Source organism: Chiloscyllium plagiosum, chromosome 37 (assembly GCF_004010195.1).
Source record: "Chiloscyllium plagiosum isolate BGI_BamShark_2017 chromosome 37, ASM401019v2, whole genome shotgun sequence".
Lineage (NCBI taxonomy): Eukaryota > Metazoa > Chordata > Chondrichthyes > Orectolobiformes > Hemiscylliidae > Chiloscyllium > Chiloscyllium plagiosum.
Window position 1 is genome coordinate 9,327,476 of NC_057746.1, and position 24,381 is coordinate 9,351,856.

Sequence of the window (24,381 nt, forward strand, 5' to 3'; positions counted from 1 at the left end):
TTCCCAGACTGATGTTAAAAAAAACACCTAATTTTGTTGCTATTTTTGTTTCTCATTCACAAATGCTTTAATTGGGGTTGGAGGGAGGAGTGGAATTCTGTGGTCTTTGCTCAATCTGGTATGTGACTTCAGACCCACCACAATCTTAATAGCATTTAACTGTTAAAATATTTCTGGACTTGGTTAAAATGGATCAAAATATACAGGCTGCGCAGCATCAATCAAGACTCCAGAAAAGGCAGTGCCACAGCCAGACCTGAAGAATTTGTGAAGTTCACACTAATATATGACACCTTGTGCCACATTTCACGTTAAATAGTCCTAGACTCAGCAAGAAACAACTTGTTGTATTCACAATGTCATCATCTACAGCCAATATCCCAGCAAACATCGAGGACTGAAGGGCCTGTACTGCACTGTAATGCTCTAAAAACCCAATCAGAATCTGTGTGCTATCATTGAGAAAACTGCTTGGGTATGTCCTATATCACTGACAGGAGGGGTGGAAGTACATTGGTATATAGTCCAGAGGATGAGTTCTCAACATTGTCTTCGCAGCCCTGTTGTCTCTCAGGATGAAGTCTAAAACAAGCATAAGAGACTTTCCATTACCCTCTTTGGCCCTCCAGTAGCTGCTGAATCAGTACATTTCTATGTTGAATACTACTTGATTGGCAAGAATACAGAATGCACTCTGGATGAGGGATTCCAATGTCAATCAGCAACAGTAGCTTAGTAGCACCACTACTGATCCATACTGGCCATGTCCTGAAGGACATTTCTGCACTGAGACTGGGACTGTCGCAAGTGTTGAGGCAACAAATAAGGAACAAAACTTACTTAATCTCACCACCTGACTGTTGCAGATATATGTGTTCATAAAGTATTGGTGGTGACAACTGCACAGACCTAGCCTTCATGTTGAGAGTACTGTCCACCATGTTCTATGACACTACGACTAAAGATTCAGTAAAAATCTAGGAACTCAACCGAGAGCATATTTGAGGCACTGTGGCCCATCAGCATCTGCAATTGTACTTGACCACAATCTGTTAGTTCACAAGCACAGTGATGAGTGCAATAGGACATGCAAGGATAGGCTGAAGGCATGTCTCAAACTGAAGTTCCAACCTTGTGAAGCTACAACTTAGTACTCTAGTGTTATTCTTTAACAATTAGACTGTTGTTTAGTTCTTTGCAAATATCAAATAATCAAAATATATTAATCAATCAATCTAATATATTCTGCTTAATTGTAATCCATGCCACTAGTCAATAATAAAATAACTAAATTATGTTTTAATTTTAAGGCTGTTTTGTATTTTTAATATTATATTCTTGCTATTTTCACTAACTTTTGCCAAGCACCAGCAGTCACTATGTAACTTCACAAGAACAAGCAGTTGTCTCAATGATAGCACACAGATTCTGAGTTCAGTACAGCATCAGGGCCGATGAACAGAAGCATTCCTATGCAAGAAGATTTAACCGGGAGTGGGGAACTTGATCAGTGGCTGACTATGGAGGTAGAAGCTACAGCCCAAGGGTATAGTCATCATCATTGATGTATAACTGTACAGTCAGGTCATGTTCATTCATTTGTCAAGGTCACTCATTTTGTGCCTTGAGTACTAGCCCCTTCTCTCCTGAATGCCACGTGTGTGGAATTGCAACAGTTAGCACTAGCAAGGTTAGAGTGGTGCTGGAAAAGCACAGCAGGTCAGGCGGCACCTGATGAGCAGGAAAATCGACGTTTCGGGCAAAAGCCCTTCATCAGGACCTTTTGCCCAAAATATTGATTTTTACAGCTTCTCGGATGCTGCCTGACCTGCTGTGCTTTTCCAGCACCACTCTGATCTCCGGCATCTGCGGTCCTCACTTTCGCCTAGTTAGCACTGGGAGGCTGGTCACCAACAGACTTGCACGACCATACACCGTCCAGCAGGGGTCACAGATGAGTAATCAGAAGTGGGACACATCGCAAGACTTTCAAGCTCAGTGCATATCAGTACATTCAACCCATAAGCTGGACATTGTGGTGTGTCCTTTGCAAAGACAGTTTTGTGTGTACACTAGCCTTCCAGGTCACTGGTGTTCATACACTGGGGAGCAGTTAATCATTCTGTCCCTCCTTCACCAGTGCGGACACACATTGGAAAGTGGTGCTAGGCAGTTTGCACTGGAGACACACTGGGATCGGAGGTACAGAATTGGACACAGTGTGCAGTCCCTGGGGAAATTTTAGCAGCCTCTCACATGTTAGGTTATGGTAATGTCACTGGACTAGTAATCCAAAACGCTAAGCTAATATTCTGGTTTCAAATCCCATGATGGCAGCTGGTGAAGCCAGAATTCAATGGACAAAATCTGGAATTATGGCACTCAGAGTGTTAGCCTAATGGTGAGTGATTCTCACCAAACCCCATATGTTTCTCACGAATGCCTTCCAGGGAAGAACATCCTAGTTAGGCTCCCATGTGACTCCAGACTCACACCAACACAGACTCGATATAAATAGTCAGCTGTCCGAAAGTGATGCTGATGAGAAGCTAAGTCAGATTTAGAAGCCTGTCTTCTGTGATCTGTCCCACAATACAATTCAGTTGCAGAGCATGAGGCAAGTGACGAGACATTTCACATTACAACAATAAAAAAAGACTCCAAACGGTAACATCCAGAAAAGGTCAGCGCTTTGGCCATTTGATCAAAGTTGAGAAGCTACAAAGATCGAGGAGAAAGTGAGGACTGCAGCTGCTGGAGATCAGAGGTGAGAGTGTAGTGCTGGAAAAGCACAGCAGGTCAGGCAGGAGCCGAGGAGCAGGAGAATCGACATTTCGGGGCATAAATCCTTCATCAGGAAACATCGATCCTCCTCCCCCTCGGATGCTGCCTGACTGGCTGTGCTTCTCCAGCAGCACACTCTCGAAGCTTCAGAGATCCGACCTGGCAGGCAGTGTGGAAACGTGACGACCTACATTTAATTGGACAACAGATTTCAGGGAAATTGCAAACGCACACGGCAAAGGATGTGTGACGGTGGCTCTAGACAGATAAGTGTGGCGACCATGACAGCAGATTTCCTGGCATACACTACAGCAGTATGATATGTCAATCTCCAGTATACACACTTGAACAACCACACACACACAGTGATATCCTGCTGCTGATTTAATTTCACTGATGTCTAGGATTGTGTTAAATTTCCATGTGTTAACATGGGGTCACACTGGAAATAGAATTCCTTCAATACAAAAGCAGACCATTCATCCCATGCTAACCCTCCAAAGAGCATTCTACCCACTTCCCTATCCCTGTAACCCTGCATTTCCCATGGCTAATTCACCTCGCCTGCACATCCCCTGACAATGGGTAATTTAGCATGGCCAGTTCACCGAGTCTGTACGTTTTGGGCCCACTGGAGGAAACCAGAGCTCCCAACGGAAACCCCAACAGGCATAGGGAGAATGTGGAAACTCCCACACAGCCAGTCGCTCAAGATGGAATTGAATCTGGGTCTCTGGTGCTGCAAGGCAGCAGTGCTATCCTCTGTGCCACCATACCGCTCCAAGAAATAGATTGGGAAGCACTGCAATAGAGAGAGAGATGACACTGAACTAGCCATCTTTGCAGCAATAAGAGACTCATTCAGCTCAATCAATGCCATTTTGTGTCACAACCCAATGAAGGTACCAGGAATGTTTTATTGGATGAAAGATCTGTTGGCCGCAGACAGTTTGGTAGTCTACTAACTCTCCATTTGCTATCATTGATTATCCAGTTAACACCAATAGCTGGCCATTCCGATACCTGGAATGGGGATTAGACATAAAATGCTGAGCCATTATTGGAAAGAAAAACCTGCATTGCATAGAAAACACTCTACAGATGAGCTCCACTACATTGTTAAAAAGTGTGAACAATTCACAATCACATCGACCTTTCACACACTAAAGGAAGTTAATTCAAACCAGTGCTATACATAGAGCTATCCCAACATTGTTGGAACAATGCTTCGCATATCCCAAAAGACCTGATATATTAATAAAAATTTCATTCACATGAGAATCAATCGTGTACATTGATCAGCAAGAGTTAGCCATTGCACAGAACTCTGAAGAGAATCCCAACAGTTTAGTCTCAACTGTCTGGCAATCATTCATATATACAGGTCTGTACATTTACCATCCATATACTTAGCTGTGGCGTCAGCGGGGCCCGATTACTGCGTGGGCCCCCTGTTCTACTCAGACAGGCAGATGTGACACGGTGGTCTTTCCCCATCACGGCTTGGCGGCAGCTATCCCAAGCTTCAGCGCGTCCCTCAACACGTAGTCCTGGACCTTGGAATGTGCCAGTCTGCAACACTCTGCAAAAAGGTAAGTTTTTTTAATTTCAAAAATAAACTTTATTCATAAAATTATTTGGGTCTCTTTACAATTGGTCATGCCATTCTTGTGCACATATTACATTGCTTTACATACAGACATCGAAATTTATTTTTCCTATACACAAGTCTGTACATTTACTATCCAGCTCTTCTGCTGAAGCGTCAGCAGAGCCCGAAGGACTGGGTGGGCCCCCAGTTCTTAGGAACACAGATGTTACACGGTGGTCTTTTCTCACCGCGCCTTGGTGGCAGCTGCCCCAAGCTTCAGCGCGTCCCTCAACACGTAGTCCTGGACCTTGGAATGTGCCAGTCTGCAACACTCAGTCAGTGTCAACTCCTTCAGCTGGAAGATCAGCAGGTTTCGGACCGCCCAGAGAGCGTCCTTCACCGAGTTGATGATCCTCCAGGCACAGTTGATGTTCGTCTCGGTGTGCATCCCGGGGAACAGACCCATAAGGGATCTCACAGGCAGAGCCCTTCTCGCCACCAGCCAAGCCATGTCTTGGTGCTTATTGGAAATTTCTGGCGATGAGGCATTCTGCCAACTGGCTTTGACAGTCTGCTCAGGGAACCGCTCGACAGGATCTGCCCTCTCCTTTTCCCGAAGGGTCTCAAGGACACTATGTGCTGACCACTTCCTGATGGACTTGTGGTCAAAGGTGTTTTTCTTCATAAACTTCTCCACAAAGGACAGGTCCAACTACTCAGAGCGTTCCGCGGCAGCGAGGCCAGGCCCATCCTTCGCAACACCGGGGACAGGTAGAACCTCAGTACGTAGTGACACTTGGTGTTTGCGTACTGGGGATCCACGCACAGCTTGATGCAGCCACACACAAAGGTGGCCATCAGGGTGAGGGTGGCATTGGGTGTAATTTTTCCCCCATTGTCCAGATCTTTGTACAGCAAGTCCCTTCGGACCCAGTCCATCTTTGACCTCCATATAAATTGGAAGATGGCCTGGGGACTGCAGTGGCACAGGTTTTGGGAATAGGCCAGACCTGTGCCACGTATAATAGCAATGACGGTGCCTCACACCTGATGACCAGGACCAAATACCCAGCACCTTCAGGTGGTCGGTCCTGATGGTGAAGGGAATCGAGGATTGGTCGGCCCAGTTCCTGAAGAGCATGGCCTCGCTCTTGCCTCGGTTTACCTTGGCCCCCGAGGCCCGTTCGAACTGGTCACATATGCACAGATGTTACCAAGTCCTCTCAATTTCCCCATCCCTTTCTGCTTTTTGGTCAGACATAGAAACTGGAGAAATGGAGAACAAGAAAGCGAAAAAGGAGGATGAGACAAAGGAGAGAGTGTATAAAGGAGGAAGGAAGCAACAGAAAAGATGGAGCAACAGGGAGGGAAAGGCCAAAGGGAGAGAGAGAACAAGAGGGGATGAGCCAATGAGAGACAGGGTGGGTGAGAGGGAATGGGAGAGTGGGGAGGGAATGAGCCAACAATGCAGTGTTTGGCACCTCAGCACTGCCTGAGGAGATTGTTGGGAATCTGTAAAGCACACTGTCAGTAGATCCTCAATCCTTGACTGGGAAATGAACATAATGCAAACTGAGCTAAGTTGACACCAAGCCTGAGTGCATTCTTTGGTAATTTTAGAAAATAGTTCTTATTCGTCCCTTTGGAGGAGGAACCAATCATAATTTGATGAAGGGTTCAACATGAGGTAAATGTCATTATCTCTCTTTACAGATACTGCATGTCTCCTGTTTTACCTAAAGGATATATTGAACCTCCAATTTCTCACATATGGTCCTAATAAGGGAAGGACTATGCAATGGATGGTACATGATTCCCACTGACCAGGAAAGTCCCAGGCTCCATTCATGGCCCTGCGATAACTGGGTTGTCTTCAATCAGTAAACACTTTTCTCTTTTTGGTCGGGGGGGGGTGGGCGGTGTAATAGTTTGTAAGTAACCAGAGGCCAGCAGGCGGGTGGGGAGAAATCAGCCAAGTCTCTGCCCAACAATCCCTGCTGATCTCATGAGGGGCTGAATGGCCTTAACCTGTTCCTGCTTCAGTCACAGGCCTGATCAGATGGCACCCTCTCCACCCGTGATAAGAAATAAGGGCACTGTCAGTATCTGTTCAACAGTTTGGACAAACTTATCTTATCCCATCAATGCCATTGTCAGCAACATACCAATGGTATGGGCACACTGTTGACTTCCAAGTGACTTTCTGCTCTCTCACTCTGCAAATGCTGTTCTTGGGAATTAAAAGTCCAGTGCTTATACCTCCTTCCTCTCAAATGTTACAATCAAACGTTCATCCTTTGGGGGTTACACACCTTACTGATGGGAACAAACTGGCAATTCCCTGCAAAAGTCATGGCAGGTTTCACCAGGATCACCACACAGTATCTCTCTTGTTTATAACAATCCTAATTCAAATGGCTTAGGAGAAAGTGAGCACTGCAGACGCTGGAGATCAGAGTCGAAGAGTGTGGTCCTCCGTGACTCTCGCGCTAGGTCCATGCTCCTCAACCAATCCACCCTCCCCTCCCAGCACCTTCCCCTGCCACTGCAAGAATTGAAAAGCCTGTGCCCACACCTCACACCACCAGAACGGGTGGGCACTTCTTCAAGGGAAGCTTTGAGGATATCCTTGATGCGGTTTTGCTGCCCTCCTACAAACACTCACTGTGGCACAGCCTGGACTAGAGAGTTTAATTTGGAAAGTCTGAGTCAATTGCCTCACTTAAACAAGTTCCTGGTTGCTGGGGATGTTTGCTCAGCACAGGAACTGTTCTTAAATGCCTTTGGATTTTCAGATATTTGTGGCTGGTTATATTGTTTTCAGAGTTTGAGATACCTGCTGGACATTGTCCAATCTCTGGAAGCAAGTTACACAGAGGCCAGGTAGACCATGGGTATGGGTCTGAGGTCCTAATTATCTCAGCTGATCACAGGCTGCACTGATATACTGAAGGCAATGTGGAATTACATCCTCAATGTCTGCTCACTGACAGATGGCTCCCAATGAATGAAAATGCCTTCCACCTGTTTAGCGTGAATCAATAGTTGGGGGGGGGGCAGTGTTACATGTTGGGAGCAGAGGCCCTTCATCATCCAGATGATTAGCCTAAGGCCCATTCTCTACACCCCTCCAGCGATGAGTTGATGATGGTTTAGAGCTTGACCTCTGAGCGTGAGTCATCTCCAGACTGCAGCTCCGTGAGAGAGTGTCCTCTCAGCTCTGGATGACAAACTGCTCAGGATGGCTCAATTTCCTATACATTCTGGGGAGAAGCTCCACTCTGGTAAGAATCTTTGTGGTTATGGTTTGGAAAGTTGTGCTGAAGGAAGATGGAGAAGAAAATTGGTGCAAGGAGCTGGTTATTTGTGCTGATCTGTGGTGAATGGAATGGAATTCAGCTAAATGCAAAGTATTGTATTTGGACATGACAAACACGGCAAAGGAAGACATAATGAACAGTAGGATCCTGGGAAGCTTCAAGGATCAAATGGATCTTGGTGCACATTTACATAAGCCCCTTAAAGTTGCAGGACAGTTAGACAAAGTGCCTTAGAGGTATATGGAATACTTGCCTTCATTATAATTTAAGAGCAGGAAAGTTATGCTGGAATTATAGTGTGTTAATTAGGTTAAGTGTTAATTATATTAAGTGTTAATTAGGCCTCAGCGAGAGTATTCTGTGCAGTTCTGGAATCCTCATTACAGGAGACCTGTGCTTGATGGAGATGATGCAGTGGAGATTGACCAGGATGTTGCCTGGGTTGGAGAGTTTTAGTTATGAAGAGAGACTGTGTAGACTGTGGTTGTACTCCGTAAAGCAGAGGAGACTGATTGGGAACACAATTTAGATAGATAAAATTGAGGAGCATACATAGGGTGGACAGGAAGAACCATTTTATTTTGGCGGAGGTTTCAATGAACAGGTAGCAAAGAATGAAACTAAGGGGCAGGAGGACTTGAGGAGATGTGAGGGAAATGTCTTTAACCCAGAAGGGTGGATAGTCTGGAATTTGCTGCCAGTAAGGGTAGTATAGGCAGAGACCCACATAACAGTGAAGAAGTCAGGGTAAGGGTTAGACTCTCATCCCATTTCCAAGTGTACTTGTGACACCAGGGCACACAAGGCAATGGGCCAACTGCTGGAAAATGGGATTAGCATAGATGAGTAGTTGGTTTTGACCTGTGGAGAGTCGAAACGGGTATTGATCGAAACTGTGAAACATTGCCCAGCCACCTGATGCCAGGAGGAAGAACGCCTCATCTTTTGCCTTGGGACCCTCCAATCACACGGCATCAAGATCGACTTCACCAGTTTTCTCATCTCCTCTCCCCTCGCCTCATCCCAGATCCAACCCTCTAATTGCCCTCTTGAACTGTTCTACCTGTCCATCTTCCTTCCCACCCATCCGTTCCACCCTCCTTGCTGACCTATCACCATCACTCCCCATCTGCACCTATCTATCACCTTTCCCAGCTACTTCACCCCCACCTCCACCTCCACCCCCACTCTCCTATTTATCTTATTCTCCCCTCCACCCACATCGCTGATGAAGGGCTTATGCCTGAAACATCATCTCTCCTGATCCTCGGATGCTTGACCTGCTGTGCTTTTCCAGCACCACACCTTTCAACTCTGATCTCCAGCATCTGCAGTCCTCACTTTCTCCCTTGCCCAGGGATGTCCTAGATAATAAATTGATCAAAGTTTGTGCGAAGATTTGTAGCTCGGGTGCTCGTTGTTGTAGTTCTGGGGAATTCCTAGAGGCATGGCATTCATCCACAAACTCCATCAACAAACACATCGACCTGGACCCAATATACCAACCACTACAGCGGACAGCTGAAACTGACAACCGGAAGCGGCAGGGACAGACCACTATAAACACCGGAGGAAACATCAAAGAAGCGCTTCGCAGGAGGCTCCCAAGCACTGATGATGTCGCCTAGCCAGGGGACGAAACGTTTGCAACAAAAACTTCCAGCTCGGCGAACAGAACCACAATAATAAATTGAGCAGGACAAATTCAACCTGCCCTCTCAGTCTACTCTCGATCATTAGTAAAGTGATGGAAGGTGTTATCAACAGTGTTATCAAGTAGCGCCCACCTACCCATAAACTGCTCAGTATGCCCAGTTTGGTTCTACCAGAGCCACTCAGCTCCTGACCTCATGACAGCCTTGGTTCAAACATGGACAAAAGAGCTGAATTCCCGACAGGAGGTGGGAATGCCAGCCATTGACATCGAGGATACATTCAACCAAATGTGACATCAAAGATTTCCAGCAGAACTGAAATCAGTGGGAGTCAGGTGCAGAGCTGGTGGGATTGATATCTAGCACATCGGAAGATGTCATGGTTGTTGGAGATCAGTCATTTTTGCTCCAGGACATTTCTGCAGCAGGGTAATGTCCTAGGCCCAACCATCTTCAGCTGCTTCATCAATGACCTTCTCTCATCAAAAGGTCAGAAATGGGGATAATCGCTGATGACTGCACAATTTATGGGCGGCACGGTGGCACAGTGGTTAGCACTGCTGAGCACTGCTGCCTCACAGCGCCAGAGACCCGGGTTCAATTCCCGCCTCAGGCGACTGTCTGTGTGGAGTTTGCACATTCTTCCCGTGTCTGCGTGGGTTTCCTCCGGGTGCTCCGGTTTCCTCCCACAGTCCAAAAATGTGCAGGTTAGGTGAACTGGCCACGCTAAACTGCCTGTAGTGTTAGGTGAAAGGGTAAATGTAGGGAAATGGGTTTGGGTGGGTTGCGCTTCAGCGGGTCGATGTGGACTTGTTGGGCCGAAGGGCCTGTTTCCACACTGTAAGTAATCTAATCTAAAAAGAAATCAGTACTATTCACAACTCCTGAGACACTGAAGTGGTCCATGCTCAAATGCCAGAGACCAGGACAATATCCCGGCTTGGGCTGACAAGTGGCAAGGAACATTTGCACCACACAACTGCCAAGCAATGACTATCACCAATAAGAGCCAATTTAACCACTGCTCCTTGGCATTCTATGGTGTTACCATCATTGAATCCCCTATCAATATACTGGGGGTTACCATTCACTAGAAATGGCAAATGAACTCAACATGTAAACACATGGCTTACAAAAGCCGGTCAGATGCTAGAAATACTGTGGTGAATAACTCATCTTCTGACTCCCCAGAGCCTGTCGACCATCTACAAGGGTGAAAATGTGTTGCTGGAAAAGCGCAGCAGGTCAGGCAGCATCCAAGGAACAGGAGAATCGACGTTTTCAGCTCTGATCTCCAGCATCTGCAGTCCTCACTTTCTCCACCATCTACAAGGCACAAGTCAGGAGTGTGATGGAATACTACTCACTTGCTGAGATGCATGCAGCTCTAACAACACTCACGAAGCCTGACACCATCCAGGGCAAAGCAGCCCACTTGACTGGCACCACATTCACAAGCATCCACTCCCTCCACCACCCATGCTCAGTAGCAGCAGTGTGTACCACCTACAAGATACACCGCAGGAATCCACTAAAGATGGTCATACAGCAACTTCCAAACCCACCACCGCTGGAAAGTCAAGGGCAGCAGATACAGGTGAACACTACCACCTGTAAGTTGCCCTCCAAGCCACTCACCGCTCTGACTGAGAAATTTATCACCCTTCCTTCAGTGTGGCTGAATCCAAATCCTAGAATTCTCTCCCTAGAACCATTGCTTTTTTAAAACGGCATTTTTCTGTGCTGTGGATCTGGATGAGGCTGAAAATTGCATCTAATCACAGATAATAACCATAAAGAACCAAAAAGAACCCAGTGCAGAGCCCTGGCATAGGTGTGTGGTTGTTGCAGGGCTATGGGGATTGAATGGGGCAGTGGGATTAACTTTTTTTTGAAGAGAACTTTCACTTCCTGAAATCCGAGCGGAAGCCTGCGGGCAGTTGTCCTCACCGTCTGTCTGTTTACACTTCCTCCAGGGGGTGAAAACTGGGAAAGTAATCCTTGCTGCTGTCTCATTCCCAATTAGTCCCTTTTCAAATTCCTGCACCCCCCCCATCCCGGATTTGCATCTTCAATCTACTATCTCTCTCCGGCTCACGGATTTGTGTTTTACACGTTCAAAGAAAGATCCTTGCTGTTTTGAGTCGGCAAAACCCTTGCAGTGTCCCTTTAAGAAACCTGACCTGGAAATGAGTATCACAACAAACTGGGAGAAACGAAACTGATGGTAAAGTGAGCGCCAGGAACAGGAGCAGGAGCAGTCGGTGAGATGGCCGTCAGTAAACACATCTTATCCCTGAATGAGGATTTAACCTGCTCCCTCTGCCTGGCTGTGTTTGTGGAGCCGGTGCGGTTGCAATGTGAGCACAACTTCTGTAAATGCTGCATCCAGAAATACTGGGGGAAGCAGCGTCAGGCGGTGTCCTGCCCACAATGTCAGCTCGTTCTCCCCCGGAGGAGCTACACCAGTAACAGGGTGCTGGCTAGTCTCTGTGGGAAGGCCCGGCTACTGGAGCTGAAGCTGCAGGAGGGTCACTCTGACTGTGAGGGTCAGGGGGAGAGTGTACACCAGGTCTGTGAGGAACACGGGGAGAAGCTGATCCTGTTCTGTGAGGAGGATGAGATTCTGGTCTGTGCCAGTTGTGTGGATACCCCCCTCCATTCAGATCACAGGTTCCTGCCGCTACAGCAGGCGGTTCAAAAGTACAAGGTAAGGTGGGGGGTTGTGGCAGAGAGAGTGAGTTACCCGGCTCCAGTCTTCCATTGTTTACTGGGTTGTGTTTAAGGCAGTTTAAAGTTCCTGGTGAAATTTGCACATTCCTTCTGTTTGTTCACTTTCAGCCCAATGCTGACCTCTTACAGTGAGAAATCAGAATTGCAGTATGGTTATGGCCATTGCTGCTGCTACCTAACCTCCTGCCTTTTCCCCATATGCCTGTGCACCATTTCTTTCCAAGTAATCACCCAGTACCTCTTGAAGGCCTCAGTTTATCCTACCCACATGACATTTTCAGGCAGTGTATTCTATACTTGCTCTGTGAAAAGCTTTATTTCCACTCATATTATCCTTGTTTTGCTTGAACGTCATTTTAAATCTCGTTCTTGTTCTCTTTTAGAGATTTTAGCCCAATCTGTTCTGTCTAACCCGCTCATGATTTTCAAAACCTCAATCAAATCTCCTCTCCATCCTCTTCTCTGGAAGGAGATCAGTCCCAATTTCTTCGAACAATCCTCATGAATGAAGTTTCTCATCCCTGGAGCCCTTCTTGTTAATCATCTGCAGTCGATTGCAGGTTAGGAAGGCGGTGCTGAGTTCGATGGATTTGACTGAGACAAGGTATTTCCCCTCCCCCCACCTTGTCTCAGTCAAATCCATCGAACTCAGCACCGCCTTCCTAACCTGCAATCTTCTTCCCGACCTCTCCGCCCCCACTCCCGTCTGACCTATCACCCTCACCTTGACCTCTTTCCACCTATCACATTTCCGACGCCCCTCCCCCAAGTCCCTCCTCCCTACCTTTTATCTTAGCCTGCTGGACAAACTTTCCTCATTCCTGAAGAAGGGCTTATGCCCGAAACGTCGATTCTCCTGCTCCTTGGATGCTGCCTGACCTGCTGCACTTTTCCAGCAACACATTTTCAGCTCTGATCTCCAGCATCTGCTGTCCTCACTTTCTCCTGTGTCTTTTATTTCCAAAGTAGGAGTTTATAAAATGCCAGATTAACTGACAGTCTACAAGTTGTGTGTTTTATGAACAAATAGAATGTATTTGTAAACAGAAATCTGCAAATTTACCCCATAGATTTACATGTGTGTGCACGCGTGTGTGTGTGTGAGGGGGAGAGAGAGTCTGTGTGAGGGGGAGAGAGAGACTGTGTGTCTGTGTGTGTCTGTGTGCATGTTAGTGTGTGTGAGAGAGTATGAGGGGAACTATGCATCTGAGAGTGTGTGTGATACTGTGTGTGTATTTGAGAGAATGTGAGTTTGAGGTTTCTATGCATCTGAGTGAGTGTGGGCGTGTTTGTGTGAGAGAGAATGTGAGTGTCAGTTCAGGAAACATCTCTGGTCAGTTTGTTCCCAACCCCTCCCATTCCACCCCCACCCCTTGACTTGACCTAACATCTATCTTCCTTCCTACCTAGCCAATCCCTCTTCCCACTGACAAATCACAATCATCTCCCACCTGCATCCACCCATTGTCATCCCACCTTCCTTTCCCTCCAGGCCCATTGCCCTTTATTTATTTCTCAGCCCCTTTCCCCCTCTCCAGACCTGATTCAGGGTCCCAACCCAAAACGTCCGCACTCCCGCTCCTCTGATGCTAGTTGACCTGCTGTGCTTTATCCAGCTCCACACTCTATCAACTTGTTCCACACCCTCGCTACTTGCTGTGTTAAAAGCTTTGTTTCCCCTTACGTTATCCTTGCTTTGTTTTAAAGCTATGCTCTCTCATTCTGTTTTTCTTTCCGAAGTTTTTGCCCAATCTACTCTGCCCAACCTGCTCATGATTTTGAAATCCCTGACCAAATCTCCTGTCAATCTTCTTCTATTGAAGGAGAACAGTCCTAACTTCTTTGATCTATCCAGCATGACTGAAGTTGCTCATTCCTGGAACCATTTTTGTATATCACACTGCCGTCTCCCCAGCGCATCGACATCCTCCCCATAATGTAGCATTCTGTAATTGAATCCAGGATCTAAATCTGCAGATGACAAGGAATGGAAATCATACCAGGGAGCTGCTACTGTGAGGGACTGTATTAATCACTTGTGAATCGATGTGTTACAGCCATCAAACCATAAGGATAGGAATAGTCCTTTCACAAAGCCAAGCTCATGCAGTTTGATTACATTCTGATTTTCCAAATATTCTGCTATTCCTTAATATATCACCATTAACATGTTGGTCGTCTTAATGTAGCTTCAAGTTAGCTACCTTCAGTGTAAGCTGTGCTGCGTTTCTACCATTGCTGTCATCTGGGGAATAGAACATCATCTCCTGTCTGTAAACACACCGCCCACATGCTCCAAGCTATTGGTTACCTGCTGTCTCCGTCCTCCACATCAATATCTTCCCAACCAATTGGAAAGTGAACAGACCATTCACACAACCCTTTTCCCAATTCTGACATTCTTAAAGAGATCAAAAATGTTGCAAAACTCTTTTTTTTTTCAATGTCCTTGTGTTTTTTCTCTCTCCTGGTTTGCTCAGAAGATTATTCTCCCATTCTTGGAGGTTCCAGAACAATCCAGGAGTGTTGGTAACTGGAGCTGAAGCTTTTCTTTAAATCTCCTTCAGTACAGACTGATTCTGTTATCACCCAGGCTGCTTATTCCGTAAGTTTCCTTCATTTCAGTATTTCCACTGTTACTGTGCCGTAGTGCAGTTCCAGTGAAGTGTATTAATTCAGGGCAGAACTGATAGCTGTGTGCTGATAGGAAGTGAACACACACTGGGTCTCTCTGAGACGCATTGATAATGTCAGAAGTCATACAGTGGAATTCCAGAAAAAAACAGAAAATTGCAAAATTGAACGGGTTGAGCACTCAGACGAGAGCAGAGGTTGCTTTGATGTATTGAAGTTTGTATTATTCAATATAGACCATAAGACATAGGAGTGAAAGTAAGGCCAATTGGCCCGTTGAGTCCACCCTGCCATTCAATCATGGCTGATGGGCATTTCAACTCCACTTACCAGCATTCTCCCCGTAGTCCTTAATTCCTCATGACATCAAGAATTTATCAATCTCTGCCTTGAAGACATTTAGCGTCCCGGCCTCCACTGCGCTCTGCGGCAATGAATTCCACAGGCCCACCACTCTCTGGCTGAAGAAATGTCTCCTCATTTCCATTCTAAATTGACCCCCTCTAATTCTAATTAGATTCTACTATATTCCAATATACATTGGAGAAATCTTTCAATGATTAAAGGAAGGAGGGGAATCCGAAGCCAGAAACAGCCGATGAACCCCCATTGGGAAAGTCCTGAAATTCTACTCATAGTGTGTTGCTTCACTGGTGTGAGGGTCAGGGATGTGTCTGAGTGGGCAGGGGATATTCTCAAAAGGGAGAGCGAGCAGCCAGAAGATATGGTACATGTTGACACAAAAGACACAGACAGAAAGAGTGACCTGCAAAGGGTGTTCAGATTTAGGTAATACATTGAAAAGTAGGACCTTTAGGGCTGTAACCTTGGGGTTACTATCTGTACCATCAGCTAGTGAGGCTAGGAATAGGAAGATAGCACAGTTAAATACGTGCCTAAGGAGCTAGTGCAGGAAGGAGGGCTTGAGATGAGTAGGTGTTTTCCAGGGCAGGTTGGACTTGTACAAAAGGGACAGTTTGTGCCTAACCTGGAGGGGCACCCATGTGCTGGCAGGGAGCTTTGTTAGTGCCACTCAGGTAGGTTTAAACCAGTGTGGCAGGGGTTTAGGAACGAGAGCAGTGCGTCAGCACGTGAAATGATTGAGGAGGGGTTAGAGACTAAGGCCAGTAAGGTTAGTTAGAGACTAAGGCCAGTAGAGAGGAGAGGTTACTGAACGTGCAGGGACAGGAGATCTGGCATATGTGAGCTTTAATGCGAGGGACATGACAGGTCAGGCAGATGAATGTAGAGTTTGGATTGATGCATATAACTATAATGTTATAGCTATTAGAGACTTGTTTGAGAAAGGGACAAGTCTGGCAGCTTAATATTTTGAGATATAGATGTTTCAGGTTTGATAGAGAGGGATGTAAAAGTGTTGGGGCATTAGAGATGTACGTCATGCTCATCCAGCAAGGCCTTATGGGTAGAGCTCAGGAATAGGAAGGGTGCAATCACTATGATGGGATTGTACTGCAGCCTCTCAACAGCCAATGGGTGGTAGAGGATCTGATATGTGGGCAGATTATAGAAAAATGTAAAAACAACAGGGTTTTGACGAGGAATTGCCATATTGGCAGCGGCTTGATTTTTGAGGGTGGTGGGGTGTGATTTGTTAGGTAGATCCAAGAGCATTTCTGGAAGCAATATGTAAACAATCCAACTTGAGAAGGCGCCACACTAGACTTGGTAACTGAGAATGAGCCAAGCCAGGTGATCAAAGTTCCATTGGGGAGCTTTTCATTATCGGTGACCATAATTGTGTAATTTTTAAGTTACTTGATTGATTGATTTATTGCTATGTGTACTGAGATACAGTGAAAAGCTTTGTTTATGAGCAGTATAAGCAGGTCACAGTAAGCAAGGATGTACAAATCAAGAGACTTAATCAAAGGCATGCAGTTCCATTGCACAGGGCATGCACTAGGCAATAGACAATAGGTGCAGGAGTAGGCCATTCTGCCCTTCGAGCCTGCACCACCATTCAATATGATCATGGCTGATCATCCTTAATCAGTATCCTATTCCTGCCTTATCTCCATAACCCTTGATTCCACTATCCTTGAGAGCTCTATCCACCTCTTTCTTAAATGAATCCAGAGACTGGGCCTCCACTGCCCTCTGGGGCAGAGCATTCCACACAGCCACCACTCTCTGGGTGAAGAAGTTTCTCCTCATCTCTGTCCTAAATGGTCTAGCCCGTATTTTTAAGGAGTGGTTTTCCTCTGGTTCGGCACTCCCCCATCAGCGGAAACCTGTTTCCTGCCTCCAGCGTGTCCAATCCTTTAATAATCTTCTATGTCTCAATCAGATCCCCTCTCAGTCTTCGAAACGCAAGGTATACAAGCCCAGTCGCTCCAGTCTTTCAGCGTAAGGTAATCCCGCCATTCCAGGAATTGACCTCGAAAGCAACATTAGCAAGGTCAGCATTATCTGAGGTTAGAGAGTCCAATCATCAGCTTAATCACGGCTGGGAAGAAGCTATTCCCGAACTTGGTGGTGCAAATGTTCAGGATCTTTTGCCTGATGGGAGAGGTTGCAGGAGAGCATTACCAGGGTGGGAGGGGTCTTTGATCATATTGGCAGCCGTTCTGCAGCAATGTGCCATACACTTATAGTTCATGGATGGAAGGTTGGCTTCACTGATGCTGTGGGCTGTGTACACCACCTTCTGTAGTTTCTTATGGTCCTGGGCAGAGCAGGTACTGTACCAGGCCATGGGACTAAATTGGAGGAAGGTTAACTATGGCAATATTAAGAACAGGGGAATATAGTCTGGGGGTGGCTGTTTGTGAGTAAATCCACATCTGGGAATCTTTTAAGGGCCAGCTGATTAAGTTCAGGACCAGCATCTTCCTCGGAAAATGGAGGAGAAGGATGGCAAGATTCAGGAACCTTGGGTGATCAGAGATACTGTGAGCTCAGTCAAAAAAAAAGAAGCATATCTAAGGTTTAGGAAACTGAAGCGTGTCAGAGCACATGAGGAATTTAAAGGAAGCAGGAAAGGGCTTAAACAATGAGGTAGGAGGGCTAAAAGGAACCGTGAAATGTCTTTGGCAAACAGGATTGAGGGAAATCCCAAGGTGTTTTATCTGCATAGAAGGAGCAAGAGGGTAATCAGGGAAAGGGTAGGTTCACTCAAGGATAAAGGAGGGAATTTATGTGTGAAGCCCAGGAGGTGGGTATTCATAAAGGAGAAGGACATAGTGGATAGTGAGGCGAGAGAGGGGTATGTTCACATTCTAGGATGTGTCAATATGAAAAAAGCGGAGGAGGGATTGGGTGTTTTGAAAAGCATTAAATCAGATAAGTGGCAAGGACCTGAGGGGATCTATGCCAGAATGTGGAAGGAGGTGAGGGAGGAAATTGCTGGGGCACTGTGAGAATGCTTTGTGTCCTCTTTAGTCACAGGCAAGGTCCCAGAGAACTGGAGAATGGCCAATTTTATCCATTTGTACAAGAAGGACAACAGGATCATCAGAGAAATTACATGCCGATGCGTCTTACATCTTTAGGGAAATAAAGATTCTTAGGGACAGGATTCACTCCCATTTGGAGTAATTTGGTGATAAGCTTTGTGCAAGGTATTTGGCCAAAAAATAGGGGATCGACTTTTACATGAGATCGACTATTACTCCAGTATATATTGGTCAACCAGCTATTGGTTTGAACCTATCCCTGGACTCATGAAGATTTTTCACTCTGCCTATATAAACAGAGGGGCCCCATATAGTAACTATAGGCCGGTGAGTCTCACTTCTGTTGTGGGCAAAGTCTTAGAGAGAATAGTAAGGGATAGGATTTATGCACATCTGGTTGAACCTATCCCTGGACTCATGAAGATTTTTCACTCTGCCTGTATAAACAGAGGGGCCCCATATATGTAATGGGTAACATTCTCCTCACGGCTGCCCTCACACTTTGTAAAATAATGACCGACATTGCAATGGATTATGATGAGATCTGATTCCATTTATAGGACCAGCTGAAAGCATCCTTGGATTCCATGGAGGTGAAAAAGATAAGTAAGAGTGAATTAAAGCGACAGCAGGAGGGGAAGATTTCTGAACTGGATGTGAGTATGATTTTTGTTTCCCCTTAAAGACAATGAGCCTTTAGCAACCTGCTGTTCCAATGCTCTCTCTCACTATCTTAGGAACTCTCTGGGTCGCTGGAACAAGAGATCTCCACCCAGTTTGCTAAAATCCATCAATATCTTGATGCGAAAGAGAAACATTTATTGGAAAGGCTGAGGAGACAAAAGGAGGAAGATCTCCGACTGATGGAGGAAAATCTGAAAGAAATTGAAGAGGAAGTTGTGTCACTTGATGAGCAGATGGGGAACCTTCGTCTAAACATTGAACAGCAAGACGGAATCGCTTTTCTCAAGGTGACCCTTAATATCCAATCCCCAAGCTGTAAGCAATGCTTCATAATGAAGCTCAAACCCCACAATGTGGACAACGAGGTTTGAGAAGGTTGTCTCGTACTGTCAGTACATCGTACTGCTGGCAGTATAACTGCGGAGAAGCAGTGGGAGGGAAGAGGTGGCCTGCACCGATATCATAGTGATTTGACACAGCAATCGAAAATCCTTCAGAGTAGAAGATGGTAATGGTAATGACAGTGGGGGTAGGGGGGAGATCAGAGGAAACAAGACACAAACACAGAAAGGCGGAACCTCCTCTCGTGTTGCTGAAGAAGGTGTAACATCATTGTCAGCGGTTCAGTGCTGCACAGACCCAAGGCAGCCTCTGAGTCAGTGAATAAATAGCAACCTGAAATACATGGATCTGATCCGTGACCCTTCAGCAAAAGAGGTCCTGTTGAGTGGGTCTATTACAGGGTGGGGGTGCTGAGCTGGTACATGGTGACTGACATACATCACATTACTGGCACCTTTGTAAATTCCCTCTCCCTCACTTTACATTTTACTAAGAGTGCCACTTTTATATAAAGCATATTCTAAATCGTGTCACAACTGGAATAACGTATAATCTGTTTCTCTGTTCTGCAGGAACTAGGAAGGTTGAGAGAAAGGCAAGTATCCAATCCAAACCCTCATGTGGTTTTACTCTGTGATTCCAGTTTTGTATCAGACAGTGAGTGACTATGTCAGTTCTATTTAAACAGGTACCTGCATGAAGGGGAGGAAGGAAAAAATCGAAAGGAAAATCCACAGAACAGTGAAGATGAAGATGAGGAAGGGGAAATTCCAGAGTGCAGTGAAGATGAAATAATACTGACATTTCCAAGACGGAAGTACATAGAATTCCGAGGCCCATTACTCTACACAGTGTGGAAGCAAATGAAACAGATCATCTCTCCAGGTTTGGTTTGAGTGGATTTATTGTTGTCACATGTAGCTAAGTGCAGTGAAACGTTTTGCGAGCAGTACAGGCAGATCAGAGCAAAGAAGGATATACAGATCAGAGGGCACTTAGATAGAGTGAGGCATCCAGGTTCCACCTGCACAGGAGGTGCACAAAGCAGGATCAGCGTTGGATTTGAAATTAGAGAGGTCTATCCATCGGTCTAATAACAGCAGAGAAGACGCTGTTCTTCAACCTATGATTGCATTAGTTTGAACTTCTGTAACTTTTGCCTGATAAAGAGGTTGGAAGAGAGTGTTACTGGGATGGGAGAGGTCTTTGATGATGTTGGCAGCCATTCAACGGTAACAGGAAGTGTAGGTAGAGTCCACAGATTGGCGATTGGCTTTCGATATGGTCTGGGCTGTGTTCACAGTCCAGGGAAGCCCAGTTGTGATACCATGCTGTTATGCACCCGGTCAGAATGCTTTCTGTGGTGTATCTGTAAACGTTGGTGGGGGTCTTTACGGACATACCGAATTTCCTGAGCAACCCCGGGGACTGTCGGATCTACATGGGAGGTCCAGGACAGATTGGCAGTTGTTGTCACTCCGAGGAGCAGGATGCTCTCGACCATCTCCACCTCCGCTCTGTTGGTGTTCATAGGGACGTGTCCCCCTCCTGGTTTCCTGAAGTCAATGATCAGTTCCTTTGCTTTGTTGACATTGAGAGTCAGAAACCTCATAGCATTGTGTCCTCTGCAGCACCCCTGTAACTGCTGCCTGTTACTAACAATAGAGGGCAGCAGTCTTTGCCCTCTCAGTCAAAGAACTATGGTTTACATGACACAAGCATAAAGGGATCAGGATATTTATACACTTGGACCTACCTCTGGAAAATGATCAGACTTTGGAGCCTTGGCTAACTGTTTCTCTCTAAGCCCAGAATCTGAACGGTGAACATAACACCAGGAGGAAGCTCGTTTCACCTCCCTTAAGCCTGTTTAACCATTCACTATGATTGTGAGTGATGTTGCATCTAACTATGTATTTGGTGTCCCATCTCCCTGTATACCTTAAGGTTAAACATGAACAATCCACTTCTGTTTAAAGTTAGAAATGAGGCTTGTATTAGATCATTGATCTATTGACATAGATCATTGCAAATAATCTTCCACTTTTAAAATGTGTTCACTTTCTGCTGCAATATAATTTTTATTGGGTGAGTGATAAGCTGCTTTTTGAGATATCCCGAAGATGGAAGAATTTTCAATCTCTAAATATTGCTCATCGCTCGCAAACTGGTGTCTCCTTGACCGCAGGTAGTATCAGAGACTCTTGAACTGTGATGTTGCACCCAAGACTTTCTAGCTCATTGTGGACAATAATGAGACTCAGCACGATGTGCAGAGAACATGCTCATGTCTGGCCTGTGACAAATATAGGCCACTTAATTCAAAGAAAAGGGTCTTCCTGTCGATATTTGTGATCAGCCTGTTCAGCGATGTTATGACACACTTGGGCAGCAGGTGGTGCTTGAACCTGGACCTTCTGGCTCAGAGATAGGAGACAGTGCCACGAGAACCCTGTGCAAATCCCTTTAAGGGGAAACAAGGACAGCTTCAAAATTGGTGGAGAGAAGTTTGCACTAAAGCCTTGCTCCGTAAAGGGGCTTCTGTCACACAGTGGCAGTGTCCCTGCTTCTGAGTCAGGAGGTGTGGGTTCAAGTGACATCCACTTCAGAGGTGTGTCGCATCTGAACATGTTGATTAAGGAGAAAAAAAAGCTTTGACCCGTGTGTAGGGGCTCTTGTGGTGTACTGTATACTGTACCTACTCTATAATACTCACAATGCTGAAGTTATGGACAGGATATGATTCCAATTTTATAGACATCAAATATTAATTTGTGTTCATCCATGTTCCTCAGTAAAATATAGTAACACAATGTTTATTTTACTTTGCCAGTTCCAGCCTCACTGACCCTGGATCCAAACACAGCACATTGTAAACTCATCCTGTCGAAGGACCTGACCAGTGTGAGAGCCGGAAACAAGACATTCCAGCTTCCTGACCTGGAGAGATTTGATGCAGCTCCATGTGTCCTAGGCTCACAGGGATTCACATCAGGGAAACACTACTGGGAGGTAGAGGTTGGGGGAAAGACTGTGTGGGCATTGGGTGTGACTGAAGAGTCATCCAATAGGAAGGAAGAGATTAATCTCGGACCAGAATACGGTTACTGGACTGTGTGGCTTCAGAGTGAAAACAAATATACAGCTACTGATCGCTCATTTGTCCAATTGACTCTGAGTGTGAAGCCCAGGACCATCGGAGTTTACCTGGACTATGAGGGAGGGCAGGTGACCTTTTACAATGCTGATGACATGTCCCATCTCTATACATTCACTGACACATTCACTGAGAAACTGTTTCCTTTCTTCTATCCTGGACCATACCATGAGGGTATAAATGATTTTCCTCTTAAACTGCATCATTTTGAACTGTAGATATAAATTATAGATTGTCTCAGAGTGTGGGGACAATGTGACTCCTGCTGGGTGACTTTTCCACGTTACAAGTAACTATTGAGAAACATCTAGAAGCAGCACAAAGAAAAAGGAATTTGATGATGAATAGTGGGGGATGAAAGCCTGCATTGGAAAGTGTATTTTGTCCTGACTGTTTAGAGCATACTCACTGACTGGAGTGTGTGTTACAGTGCAGCAGGAAGTTGTTCCAATTTCACTTCCTGGCTCCTCACATCAGCTTCCCAACCCAGGACTCTTCAGTCCTGGTCATTCCCCTGGCAGAACCTCTGCCTCTTTGTGACTCTGGCCTCTGTGTATCGAGGTGAATTAGTGACAGTCAGTGTGAGGAAACTGCAGGAACATCTTTTACACACAGGCAGACATTAACATATACATAATTGGGACCAGCTAAAAATCAACATCACTGCAATCTGGGAACACAAAATGTTCGGGAGGCCTTAGCAATTCTGAGCAAGATTTAGTGAAGGGATGAACCAAAAGTTTTCAACAAGACAATACTGTGAGTCAGAAATCTGTCTTTTGTTAACACAATTCTGATTTTGCATCACTTGTAGATGTTGATTAATTCTAAAGTTTTGTCATACTACTTGCAAAATAACCTTTCCTTATAAAGTCAGGGTTTTTGACAGAAGTATCTTGTCAGCCTCTTCTGTGCTTTATGTCTCTGATTCTATTCTATTGTGGCAATTGAGGAACTTTAAATGTGAAATATAGCTGACTAGGAGATTCCAGACTGTTGTGTTTTTTTTAACATCTCTTTCAGAATTTTTGCTTTTGCTTCTCACTCATGAATGTTTTTTGGGGGAAGGGCTGTGGAAATCTGTGGTCTTTACTCAATCTGGCCTGTTTATGCTTTCAGACCCACCACAATGTGCTTGACTGTTAAATGCTATCAATATAGTTCTGGACTTGGTTAAAATGGACCAAAATGTACAAACTGCCCAGCATCAACCAAGCAACCAGAAAAGACAATGCCACACCCAGACCTGAAGAGTTTGCAAAAGTCACACTAACATCTGAGAATGTGTACCAAATTTCAGGTAACTAGTCTGCATCTGTTAAGAAAATATTGCTAGTGACTACCGCATAGACGTAGTCTTCGCAATGAGAGTACTGCTTATCATTTTCTATGGCACTACAACTAAAGATTCAGTGCAAATCTAGGAACACAACATTGGGCATATTTGAGGCACTGTGCAAAATTGTATTTGACCACAATCTATTACTTCATGGGCACTAGGACATGCTAATCTAAAGACATGTCTCAATATGAGCTTCCAACCTCCTGAAGCTACAACAGCACTCACTTTATAGTTTAACAATTAGACTGTTCTTCTTTGTAAATGTAAAGCAATCAAAGTGCATTAATCAATTAACCTAATATATTCTGTTCAATTGTAATCAGTGTAGGACACTAGTCAATGATAAAATTACTAACTTAAGTTTTAGTTTGAAGGGTTTGGAATTTTAAAATTATTGTCTTGCTATTTTAACATCCTTGCACTAAACACTAGCACAACATCACATGAACAAGCAGTTCTTTCACTAACAGCACACGAACTCTGAGTTTGTTACAGCATCAGGGTCTATCTAAGAAGATTTAATAGTGCCCAGGAGTGGGGAACCTGATCAGTAGCTGATCATGGAGATAGGAAATGCAACCCATGGGTATAGTCACCATTGTCGATGTATAACTGTACGGTTAGGCCATTTTCATTCATTACGACAAAGTGAGGACTGCAGATGCTGGAGATCAGAGACAGAATGTGGTGCTGGAAAAGTACAGCAGCTCAGGCAGCAGC

General features: G+C 45.3%; 1 protein-coding gene across 1 annotated transcript; it reads left to right on the top strand.

Annotated features, from left to right (window-relative positions):
- The first annotated feature begins 11,541 nt into the window (after positions 1–11,541).
- Positions 11,542–23,210, top strand: LOC122541294 (zinc-binding protein A33-like). Its single transcript, XM_043677913.1, has 6 exons — positions 11,542–12,060; positions 18,697–18,792; positions 18,874–19,107; positions 19,735–19,757; positions 19,851–20,047; positions 21,996–23,210. The coding sequence occupies exons 1-6, from the start codon at positions 11,620–11,622 to the stop codon at positions 22,535–22,537; spliced, it is 1,533 nt and encodes a 510-aa protein (XP_043533848.1). The 5' UTR covers positions 11,542–11,619; the 3' UTR covers positions 22,538–23,210.
- Positions 23,211–24,381: the final 1,171 nt, after the last annotated feature.